Genomic DNA, 12,817 nt, shown 5'->3' with positions numbered 1-12,817 from the left:
GCTGGAAGTTTGTTCCAAGGATCTACTACTTTTCAGTAAAATAATATTAGTAAAAATATTCAGTAAAATAATAGGAAATAGATTGTATTGCCATATAGGTATAAGCCATCCAATTCTGCTTTCAAAAAGGTACAGTTACACGAGTTATTGTAGTAATGAAAGAAAGATTCAAAATACTCCTTATTTCTCTGTTTCTATTTCTCTGTTCTCAAAGTTATTTTCAAAGGAAACACCTAGACTCACTCCTATAGCACAGTGATGTTGAGGTTCTAAACCACAAAATTATAAATAGGGTAGAAGCTTGCTAATAAATTCTCTCACTCCAAATTGGAAACAAACAAAATGTTTCATACTATCTCCCTCCATTTTCATGTACCTTAATACCAACTGTTTAGTTAATCACCTTTCCCCCATTGTATTTGAACTTCTAAACCATCATTACAATCCTTCTCTCTTTGTCTCAAAGGCATTGCACGCTAAGAATCTCATCCATAGTTCAGACATTGTGGTGAAAATACACAAAATGGAAATTGAGAGTACATATATGTAATGTTATTCTTTTCCCAGTACAACCTGCCTTATTGGGCTATTATTTTTAAGATCTTAATTTGGTCCTAGTAACCTTGTCACCTATGTGTTCAAAAGGTTCCATCACAAGGTTTTTGTTTTCCCAGCAATATTTTATAGATATAGATATAAACACAATTTATTATTGTCATCGAGTGAACTATAACTTTTACTCCAACGTAATATCTGTGATTTTATTTTAGGATAAAAGATAAATAGCTGTAGTGTTTTCTAACTGTAAAGTGTAAGTTAATTAATTATTAGTGCACCATTGAAAGATCTGAAGGAGCAATCAGGGATCTGTGCAGTCACTGAGAATCAACACCATTATGATTGATAAATAGAATATACAGAGAGACAAACTGTTTATCAATTACAATGCTTTTGACTTTCAGAGACTACCTACCTACCTACCCACCTATCTACCCACCTATCTACCCACCTATCTACCCACCTATCTACCCATCTGTCTGTCTGTCTGTCTATCTATCTATCTATCTATCTATCTATCTATCTATCTATCTATCTATCTATCTATCTATCTATCTACCTACCTACCTACCTACCTACCTATCAGCTATCTATCTACCTACCTACCTACCTACCTATCTATCAGCTATCTATCTATCTATCTATCTATCTATCTATCTATCTATCTATCTATCTATCTATCTATCTATCTATCTATCTATCTATCAAAAAGGGAAGAGGAATGAAAAAAAGGCATTGAATTATGTGGGCACTCTCACATGCACAATAGAGTCTGCGGAGAGGGGCGGCATAAAAATCTAAATAATAAAATAAATAAATAAATAAATAAATAAATAAATAAATAAATAGCACACACCCACACTTTTTCAGCACCTGAGGGAAAAAAGGTTTGCCATCATTGCCCTAACTATTGCCACCTCATAATTTATTGGGTAGCAAAGGGCAATTAATGAGTTGTGCAGGTCTTCAAAAGTTCCTACAGCCAACATGCATCTAAAGCAAGAGAGACAGGGGGAGAGGGACAGAGAGACAGAACAACCTAGTATCTTGAAGAACTTCTAGGAACAGTATAAGAGGTTGGTTCCTCCTAGTTTGGACCAGTTCTATAAACTGGATTGCTGGAATTGGCCCCCGAGCCGGTTCCTTTGGTGGCAAATTTTGCTTCTACACATGTGCAGAAACTTTTCTTACAGTTGTGTGCAATGTGTGTGCCCTCATGCAGCATGTCCTTGAGCAAACCGGCAGTGGGAGAATCCAGAAACCACCCCTGAACAATATCTATGTTATTTTTTGCCACAGAACAGCAGATGCAATACCTGACCAGAAGGCAAGAACCTGACTGTCTTCTTTGAGCTCAGAAGCTAAGCACATTTAAATACGGTTAACAATTGGGTGGAAGATAACCAGGGAAAACCAGAGCTGGGCAGTTAATAAACTTCTCCAAAGAGAATAGCAAAGCAAACTGCACTATATCCAAGACAAATGCATGGACTTGTCCATGCAGTTATAAGAAATCGAATTGTATTATTTAAAAAAAAATGTGTCTATTTGATAAAACGTTCACTACTAATATTATTTTAAATAAATAGGCTGTGTATTACTATATTTATTTATTAATCACAATTTTCTCACTGCCCACCTCACGCAAACCAAAGCTGGGCGATGGCATATAGCAATTGACTAAAACAATGAGTTAATAAAAGCAATCATTAGAAATTGATATTAATTTTATACATTATGTGTTATAAAAAGCAATTAGAATATTATCAAAACTTATCCCAGTTCAGTAAGACTATATACACTTAAGAGTAGTGATGGGCAAACTGAACCCGCACAATTCGGGTCCGTACCGAATTTTGTGTTGTTCGGTATGACGAACACGAACACGCAATTTTTCCAAACTTCGGGCAAAATTCAGGGTCGTGTTCTGCATTTGGAGCTTTGATGTCACCGGCAGATTGCTAAGGACGCCAAGGTGATCACTTCCTGGATTCCATGGAATCCAGGAAGTGATCACCTTGGCATCTTTAGCAACCTGCCGGTGATGTCAAAGCTCCGCCCCTGGAATCTCTTCATGGGAGGGATTCCCCGTTCGGGTTCAAGTTCGGGTTCGGACGAATTTTGCGTAAAATTTGGCTGAACATGCCGAACCCGAACACCGTTAAGAGTGTATCTTAAGAGTGTTTCTTCAACACAGCATTGGCAGAAGATAAGCAGTAGAACTGAAGACATTGGATAAAAAAATGACTGTTCTCACAATTGCTTTTAGAACACTAAGCACAGGATTTTGATCTAAGTAAAACCACGTTGCTGAACTAAGCCTCCTATAAAGGTGGATGACAATAATATGTCCCATTTTTTATCCCTAACATCAGAATCTAGGAGATTTGTGATGTTTTATCATCTATTAATCATGGTGGCGTAATGTTTAAAATGCAGTACTGCAAGCTACATCTGCTGATTCCCCGGCTGCCAGAAGTTCGGCAGTTCAAGTCTCACCAACTCAAGGTTGACTCAGCCTTCCATCCTTCTGAGGTCGGTAAAATGAGGACCCAGATTGTTGGGACAATATGCTGACTCTGTAAATCACTTAGAGAGGGTAGTAAAGCACTACAAAGTAGAATATAAGTCTAACTGCTATTGCTATTAGGTACCAAATAATGCTAGCTGTCTCATAATAAATGATGAAAATTAAAGTTTAGAACCAATGTTTAGCTTTTCGGTATTCAAAGAAATAAAAAAAGACAAACCTTCATTTGACTTTTCTTTCTCAGAGTACAAATTGTGTACTAAAAATATCTAGCTCGTTAAGGTAGCAGAGAGAAACTCCAACAATAACCTACATCTTTTTTCTTTGATATTGTAAGATAATTCCTAGCTGTCTATGTTGTTTTTATTTTGCAGTAAATGAAGGAGGTATCAAACAAGCATCAAATTTGTGTCCCGATCCTGGAGAACCTGAGAATGGAAAACGGATAGGCTCAGACTTTAGGTAATGTTTACAAACCAAAACTTCAAATGTATTAGCAGGGGTGAGTTGACTCAGTTCAATTCTCCAAGTTGAAATCCATAGATCATAAAGGGGTCATGATTGTCCACTCCTTAAAATTAATTGAATAAATCTCACTCCGAAGATGAACTTGAACATGATTATGATTGTTGTACTTAAGTTGTCATCTATGCAGGCATTTAAATATCTGTTGCTTTATAGGTAGTCCTTAACTTTTGACCACATTCTGAGACCAGAATTTATGTTGCTAAATGAAGTGGGTTATTATGCCCAGTGATGGACTACCAAAATTTTTGCTACCACACTGTGGGCGTGGCTTAGGCATTTTGTTTCAACATCTTTCAGTGCAAATTGGATGTTCTGGGGTGGAGCTCCATTTTCGCTATCCCACTGCATTCCCCCCTGTCCGGGCAGTAGCCCACTCATGATTATCTACTATATAAAGTGTATGTACACACGCATGCACAGCTCTTCTAAAATTATACACATTCAACCTCATTTACTGTGATAGAAAAAACATACCCAGAGCCCAGAAGGGGGAAAAAAGGGGGGGGGATCAAAATTTTGCTACTGGTACTGTGTACCTAACCAAAATTTTGCTACCGGTACTGCGTAGCTGACCGTACTTGTAGGAGCCCACCACTGGCTATGCCCAACGTTATGAACATATTTTATCACAGTTGTTAAGCTAATGACTGCTTTATTAAGCAAATAACACAGTCTTTAAGCAAATCCATCTTTCTTCCAATGATTTTGCTTCTCAAAAATTGACTAGAAAGGTCACAATCATATTTACAATGATACAATGTGACAGCCATTGTAAATATAGGCTTGTTGCCTAAGCCACTGATACTGCCATTTTAGACTAATCTATACAGGAAGAAATGCTAATACAGTGTTCCCTCGATTTTCGCAGGTTCGAACTTCGCGAAAAGTCTGTACCACGGTTTTTCAAAAATATTAATTAAAAAATACTTTGCGTTTTTTCCCCTATACCATGGTTTTCCCCACCCGATGACGTCATATGTCATCGCCAAACTTTTGTCCGCCTTTAATATTTTTTTTTAATAAACTTTAATAAATAAACATGGTGAGTAATAATCTAAATGGTTGCTAAGGGAATGGGAAATTGTAATTTATGGGTTTAAAATGTTAAGGGAAGGCTTGTGATACTGTTCATAGCCAAAAATAGTGTATTTACTTCCGCATCTCTACTTCGCGGAAATTCAACTTTCGCGGGCGGTCTCGGAACACATCCCCCAACGGAAATTGAGGGAACACTGTATACACTAAACTTGATGCTAATATAAAATAAACTGGAGAAGCAATTAGCACTTCTTCCTGTGTAGATTACTCTAAAATGGCAATACAGTATATATTTCATTCTGACAAAGCACAAGGATGTTGATTGTTTCAGGAAGTAAACAAGCCAATGTACCGTAAGTTGTTATCTAGGAAACTGCTCAAAAACATTTTGACATGGGTTTTGTTTTATGAAATGTCTCTATATATCTGCAAAGACCCAGCCCATGGATCACTCTGTTTTTAATGGAATATCAATCTGTGAGACCTTCACATTTTCACCTTGTGTTACAGCCCCATCAGATCAGTGTGAAGTAATGTTATAATCACAGACAAGCTTATTTATTAATATGAGACTTTAAGTACACTTAATTAAAAGGTCACTATATTTGAATGAGCCTCATAAATCTATCTGTTCTTGCATTTTTTTTAAACTGTGATAACTTTTTAGATAACATAAAATAGTTTATGAACAGCAAACAACTATATTAAAAGGAACATGTTTTGAGTTTCTCATTAATTAAATTAAACAATGGCAGAAAAAGGCAACGTTAAAACAAATCCATTTGAATATGTAATACTAACTATAATTACCGAAAGGGGGAGAAATTGAAACAAATTTCACACATCTTCATTTGTTTTTAGACATACCTTCTTTTTAAGACAAACCATAACTAACTTTTGACTTAAAGGATAAATGCAATAAGATATTATTACAATATTCAAATAAACTTTTATATATATATATATATATATATATATATATATATATATATATATATATATATATACTGTATACACATACATACATACATACATACATACATACATACATATATATATATATATTCATTTATTCATTTATTTGTCCAATACACAAATACATAGGAAGAAAAGTAGACATGTGATAATATAAAAGAGGGTGAAAGTGAACTTAGAGGAGAGGATATATGAAAGGAAGAGAAAATATAAGATAGGTGAAAGAAAGGAAAGTATAGTACATGTTAATCTGCTTTTGATTTTTTTAACTTTAGCTTGGATTCTACAGTGCAGTTTTCTTGTGATGAAGACTATGTGCTACAGGGAGCAAAAAGCATTACCTGCCAAAGGATAGCAGAAGTTTTTGCAGCATGGAGCGATCACAGACCAGTGTGCAAAGGTAAAATATGAAAATCTGTATTCTTTTGTGCCAGTTTTCTGCACTTTTTTCCCTCTCTCAGTAAGAAGGATATTTTATAGTTGGGGCATTGGCAGGCTGGTTAAAAAATGACAGCAGATACCATCTTGATTTTTCTGACATATATCCCAGTTTATGAAAACACCCCTACTGGAAATTATAGTTGAAATAATTCCCACTGTATTTTTGAGTGGTCAAATGATCTTTACACCTTCAAATATTGTGGTTTTATTTTGCCCAAACAAAAAACAATGATATGGGGCTTATTCTATTTTTATTTATTTATTTTGCTTCATTTGCTATTGCTCAAATCTTCTAGGTATAAGGAATTTTGCTAAATGGTTAGTAGGTTTTCTTAGCTAGCTCATATAGGTTAAGTAAATACCATCACACATCTCCTAAAGTGAAGAGGTGAGTTCCTGCCAGTTCAGATCAGTTTGCCTGAACTTGTAGCGACCTGCTGGTGATGTCACAATGACATCACAGAACTGGTTCAATCAGTGCAGGTCCGAGGGCGCCACCATTTTTCTATTTTTTTCTTCTTCTGAGCATGCACAGAAGCCAAGTCTCCAGCACTGTGCAAGTGGTTGCCATCTTGTTTAGTGCTAGAAAAAAAAACCTACTTATTTTTGTTATTAAAATGTTTCTCTTTTAAGAACAATAAATAATTGTTCTTTTAAAAAAATCAGTGAATCTTGCTTTGTTTTAACCTGCGTTCAAAAATTTATATCTTGTGCAATGCAGAAATGTTCATTATATTTTCCTGTTTGGATGATCATTTTAAGATGTGCCCCACAAAAATCATACTGTGGCTTAACACAGAATTATGCTGTATTGATTCACCTACTCCATATAAATAAATAATATCCTGTCATTTAAAAATCTATGTAACTTTTTGAATGTTTTGAAATACTATCACCAAGAACATATACAAAAAATGTTCTTGAATAAAATATATCCTGATAGCATTCTTAAAATACACTTTTTCCATGCAATTTCCCATGCAATTCTACAATGGCATTGACTTCTATTTATGCAGAAACAGGTTTTTATTTTCCCTGTATTAAAACCTTGGAGATTTATTAGAAACATGCTGTGTTCCTTACACAATTTATTTTTATACATGATTTTGTTGTTCAATAAATCAGTTCTTATAAAATGTTTTGGCTGTATAATATGGTGCTCATCAGTTACTTTTAAAATGATATAAAACCAAACTTAAAAAGAGTGGTTGCAGTTAATATTCTGAAGTATTATTTTATTATAAATACAGAAAATTTCAGCGGTATGCTTGATTTTAGTTTATCATTTGAAAACACATGCTGCTATGTTATTGCTTTTTTTTGTAGCATTCAATTGGCAGTTATAGGCCATGATTACAGATATTTTTTAATCCTTCTATTAAGTCTCATATATTCTATTCTTGTAGGAATGTTGAGCATAAACTACTTAATTTTTATAGAGTTGAATATTACTTTATTGTTCCTACAAATGACCATATATGGTATTCTGCAGTATGAGTGAATGATGCTTACAAAGATGGTTGATATACTAAAATGATGGATTGATAGAATAGAATTCTTTATTGGCCAAGTGTGATTGCACACACCAGGAATTTGTCTTTGGTGCATATGCTCTCAGTGTACATAAAAGAAAAGATACATGTGTTAAGAAACATGAGATACAACCAGTAATGGGGCAGTCAATTTTTTTTACTGGCATACAGTGAGTGTGGTTTATTTTGTGGGTGTGGCTTGATGGTCATGTGAATGGGTAGGAGTGGCTTGCTGGCCATGTGGGAGTGGCTTGAACTATCATCATCATTCAGGTGAACTGTTAAGTCCTTGACTTACAACTTCACCAGTGTCGCTCTCTGGGATGACAATTTGCTTTGCGTTTCCTGCGCTCTCCTTCCTGGATCACTCCGTGCCTCAGGCTGGGTAGCTGGGCAAATGGGTGCCAATCAGCTGTGGAAAAAAGATGGGGGAGGAAATGGGCCCCCTCCAGCTCCTGCCGGTGCTGGTCTCCCTGCTGCTTTCTGAGGAGGAGGAGGACGACGGAAGAGTGGGATGGTCAGCTGGAGCTGGGCACATCTTCATTTATGTTGTGAGCCGCCCCAAGTCCTCGGAGAGGCGGCATACAAATACAATAAATAAATAAATAAATAAATAAATAAATTTCCACTGGTGGAACTGCGTTCCACCCCGTCCTGCCTACTGCCCACCCCTGGGTACACTTAATGATTATCATAGGGATCAAATAAGCAATGAGGAAACAATATTAATAAAAAATCTTAAGGATACAAGCAACAAGTTACAGTCATACAGTCGTACGTTAAAGGAAAGAGGTGATAGGAATGATGAGAAAAAACTAGTAGTAATAGTAGTACAGACTTAGTAAATAGTTTGACAGTGTTGAGGGAATTATTTTTTTAGCAAAGTGATGGCATTCAGGAAAAAGACTGTTCTCTAGTTGTCTTAGTGTGCAGGGTTCTGTAGCTATGTTTTGAGGGTAAGAGTTGAAACAATTAATGTCCAGGATGCGAGGGGTCAGTAAATATTTTCACCGCCCTCTTTTTGACTCGTGCAGTATACAGGTCCTCAATGGAAGGCATGTTGGCAGCAATTGTTTTTTCTGCAGTTCTGATTATCCTCCGAAGTCTGTGTCGGTCTGAAGTCTGTGTTGAGTTGATATTTGATATTCATTTATTTATATATTATTTGATATCTTGATATTTGTACTCATAAACAAAAAAAGTATGAAATTAAATAAAGTGGGAAGGAAAATGTTTTAATAGAAGGTAAGCTAAATTGAAATTTAAAAGTAAAGAGATAGATAAATAGATAGATAGGTAGGTAGGTAGATAGGTAGATAGATAGATAGATAGATAGATGATAGAGACAGACAGACAAACAGACAGATAAAATGATATTAAGCATAAATATGTTAACACAAAAACTTTGTTCCTAGGTGACACACTGATTGATTAATGATGTTATGTTTGTTAAGGAAAAAAATAAAGAAAAATATATATTTTACTCATAGAGTGAACAAATATATTAAAATATAGCAAAGATGAATGAGAATACCAGGAAGGCTAAACAGAGCAATTTTTGTTATATATGAGTATTACTGAAAGTTAATTAGTGCTGTATAAAGTTATGTATTATGCAGTTTATCTAAGACTAACTGGAGCCTTTGGACATAAAATTTTCAATTAGTAAGAACAGTGTTCTACTTGAGGAACAGATTGACCCAACATTTTAAGTATCTTGCTAACAATAGGTTTGGCAGGCTGTTAGCAGAAAGTAATATTAAAAGGGAAAAAAATCTTCCTGTTTACAAGCCATGAGAATACACTAACTTTAAAACTAATCTCAATCTACTCATTATTGGAAAGTAAGTGGTGAGCTGCTGAGATTTGATCGTTAACAGTTTTCACTTAGCCCATGTATGGTAATGGGTTAAAATAGCTCTATTCTGGGCTTTATGATGTTGAATTTTCCCATATTTGTGGAAAAATGACTTCAAAAGGCAGTCAGCACATTAGAATAGAAGTATATTGTCAGAATTATTTATGTCTGTCACACTGATAAACATACATGTATATAGGGAAAAATGGCTTTATTTGATACTACTTTCTCTTTAATGTCAGTCAGCCCTCTTATCCATTGTGTTGTGAACAATAAGCTTGAGATCCCTATTATGTGACATATTGTTTGCAAAATTTTAATTTTGCTGCAGTATAATTGAACAATAAACCACAAAGATTCCTAAAGTTCAAACTGAATATTTATTAATCAAATTTGTATAGCTGCCCATGTCACATTAAAAAATGACTCTGGGTGGTTATGTAAATAAGTAAAATGAATAAACTTTAATCCTTTTCTTACCGTAGGCTCCAGAAACATTTCTTCTTCTGAACAGGCTAGTTTTTCATTACCTATTTGAACTTTTTAAAGGTAGTGCTTGTCTCATTTGATTTCACTGGAATCTTTCCTTATAGAGCTTTGTAATAATTTTATAAATGGGCAGTTTTATTGTTTATTTGTTTGTTTGTCTATTTTATTTTTATTTGTTTTTTTTAAAATTTATATGGCTATCCCTCCTAACCCAAACTCTGAAATGCTCACAGATGAAGGATTTAAAAAAATACATATCTAAAATAAACAACAAACAAAACAGAATACAGGGTCATTGAGCCGGGGTGGCGCAGAAGGTAGAGTGCTGTACTGCAGGCCACTGAAGCTGACTGTAGATCTGAAGGTCAGCGGTTCAAATCTCATCACCGGCTCAAGGTTGATTCAGCCTTCCATCCTTCCGAGGTGGGTAAAATGAGGACCCGGATTGTGGGGGCAATAGCCTAGCTCTGTTAAAAAGTGCCATTACTAACAAGTTGTAAGCCGCCCTGAGTCTAAGGAGAAGGGCGGCATAAAAATCGAATGAATGAATGAAAGAATGAATGAATGAATGAATGAATGAATGGATGGATGGATGAATTGCTAACCTTTTCCATAATACATTCAGCCTATGCCCTTCTCATTGTATTACAATGCTTATGAGAAGAACTAGATTTTAAATGTATTACAAAAACGTTAAGTGATATGGTTCTATTCTAAGTGATATCATGCTTCATTCTCTTTGAGTAAAGATCTGAATGAGTATCTAATTGACTCATTTTTATCCTGCGTCTATCAGTAATGATAAACTGGTATAAAATGGAACTTTCATAACAATGTGTTTGGAAGTGTAGAGTTTGCCCTTCACAAAGAGTAGTGGGTCAATTTATTTTCCAAAGCACCAAAGGGCAAGACAAGAAAAAGTGGAGGGGCACTAATCAAGGAGAGAAGCAACTTGGAATTTAACAGTGAGGACAATTAACTAGTGGAGCAACTTGCTTTCAAAAGTTGTGGATACTTCATCACTAAAGGTTTTTAAGAAGAGACTCGTCAGTCCGAAATGATATAGCTCAGTGATGACGAACTTTTTTCCCCTAGGGTGCCGAAAGTGCCTGCATATACACTAACACACCTACACAAGTGCCAACACCTATAATTCAATGCCTGTTGACGGTGAAAATTGCCTCCCCTGCTCCCCCGGAAGCCCTCTGGAGACCAGAAAAAGCCCATTTCCCATTTTTTGGGGGGGCAGTATGTGGTTTTTCATCCTCCCCAGTCTCCCCCATCCCACCCTCCCCACCCCCCGAAGGCCCTCCAGAAGCTGAAAATGCCCTCCCAGAGCCTCTGTGCGAACTGAAAATCAGCTGGCTGGTGTGCACATGCATGCTGGAGCTGAGCTAGGGCAATGGGTCATGTGCCAGCAGATATGGCTCTGTGTGCCACCTGTGGCACCTGTGCCATAGGTTTGCCATCACTGATATAGGGTTTCCTGCTTAAGCAGGGTGTTGGACCTGAAGGCCTCCAATGCTTCTTCCAGCTCTATACTGATTGAGTGAATTGCTACAGTTGTTAAGTGAATCTGGCTTCTCAGTTGACTTTTCTTCTCAAGAGGTCACAAAATCTCAGAATACGCCAATGATTATAAATATAAGCCATTTACCAAGCAACCAATTTTAGCCACGTGACTGTGGGGATGCTGCAATGACCTTAAATATGAAAAACAGCAATAAGTTACTTTTTTTCCAATGCCGTTATAGCTTTAAATGCTCACGAATCAAATGGTTGTAAGCAATGAAAGGCTACCAACATTTTTACTACCACACTGTGGTCGTGGCATATGCAGGACACCCTGCATTTTCTTTCAACATCTTTCAGTGCAAATTGGGTGCTCTGGGGTGGAGCTCCATTTTTGCTACCCCACTGCGTTCCCCCCATCCGGGCAGTAGCCCACCCCAGTTATAAGTCAAGGACTACCTGTAACTGGAAAGAAACAAGAAATGTGAAAACAATCGAACCATTTTTCAAGAACAGTTTGTTGTGGGGAGAGGTTGTTTTGTTCGTTTTGTTTTGCAACCTTAAAATGCCATTTAAGCACTGGTTTAAATGGTGAATCAATAAGATGCAGGGGATTCTTAAATCTCTTAAGACAGACCTACAAAAATGGGGTGATGTTTTTGATATTTTGTCATTCAGAATCTATTTTGACCATGATTGCTGAAAACTGATGCAGAATAACCTACCATTATACCATGAAAAATATATGAACATCCATCCAAAGTATTCAAATCACAATTCTGAAAGAAAGAAAAGGGGTTTCAAATATCCACCCACTGGCATAAAATGTTCTTTCTAATTTACAGTTCTCACCATTCTCTTCTACAACTTTTTAACATAACCTGAACCCCAAAAGACAACCCTTGCTTGTTCTTGCACCATGAAAGTACAAATAGTACCAGAAATGAATGAGTTAAAATTTTTTCCCCATTTTTGAAACATACTTCTGAAATCATTGAAACTGATATGCATTTCTCCCACTGGCTGAAACAAAGTATGGATTAATTCCTTTCTTTTTGAAGAAATTAGATTGCAGTGTTTTCAGGGCAGTAATTCTAACTGCCATATTAGATCATCAAAGAGCTAATAACCAAATTTGCTTAATTATTTGTTCGGTATTTTAGATTATATTCAAGAAAGCAACTAGACTGAGTAGTAATCTGGAGGAACAGGCACTACTTATTATGTTCAGCCTGCTATCTCAATAGAAGAACATTGATTCTTTAGAGAAATGTATTGACTGTGAAGGTCACCTTTAAAATTTTCTTGGCTTCAGTTTCTCCTTTTTCTTAGATCACAACAATGAAGTTTAAAGGC

General features: G+C 36.0%; 1 protein-coding gene across 1 annotated transcript in view; it reads left to right on the top strand.

Annotated features, from left to right (window-relative positions):
- Positions 1-12,817, top strand: part of CSMD3 (CUB and Sushi multiple domains 3) — a 615,639-nt gene that overhangs the window by 229,833 nt on the left and 372,989 nt on the right. The window contains 2 exon segments of the mRNA XM_070748648.1: positions 3,463-3,550; positions 5,905-6,029. Coding sequence (XP_070604749.1) covers positions 3,463-3,550; positions 5,905-6,029 — 213 coding nt within the window.

Source organism: Erythrolamprus reginae, chromosome 3 (genome assembly GCF_031021105.1).
Source record: "Erythrolamprus reginae isolate rEryReg1 chromosome 3, rEryReg1.hap1, whole genome shotgun sequence".
In the NCBI taxonomy this organism is placed as follows: Eukaryota; Metazoa; Chordata; class Lepidosauria; order Squamata; family Dipsadidae; genus Erythrolamprus; species Erythrolamprus reginae.
This window is presented reverse-complemented; position numbering and strand designations above follow the sequence as displayed.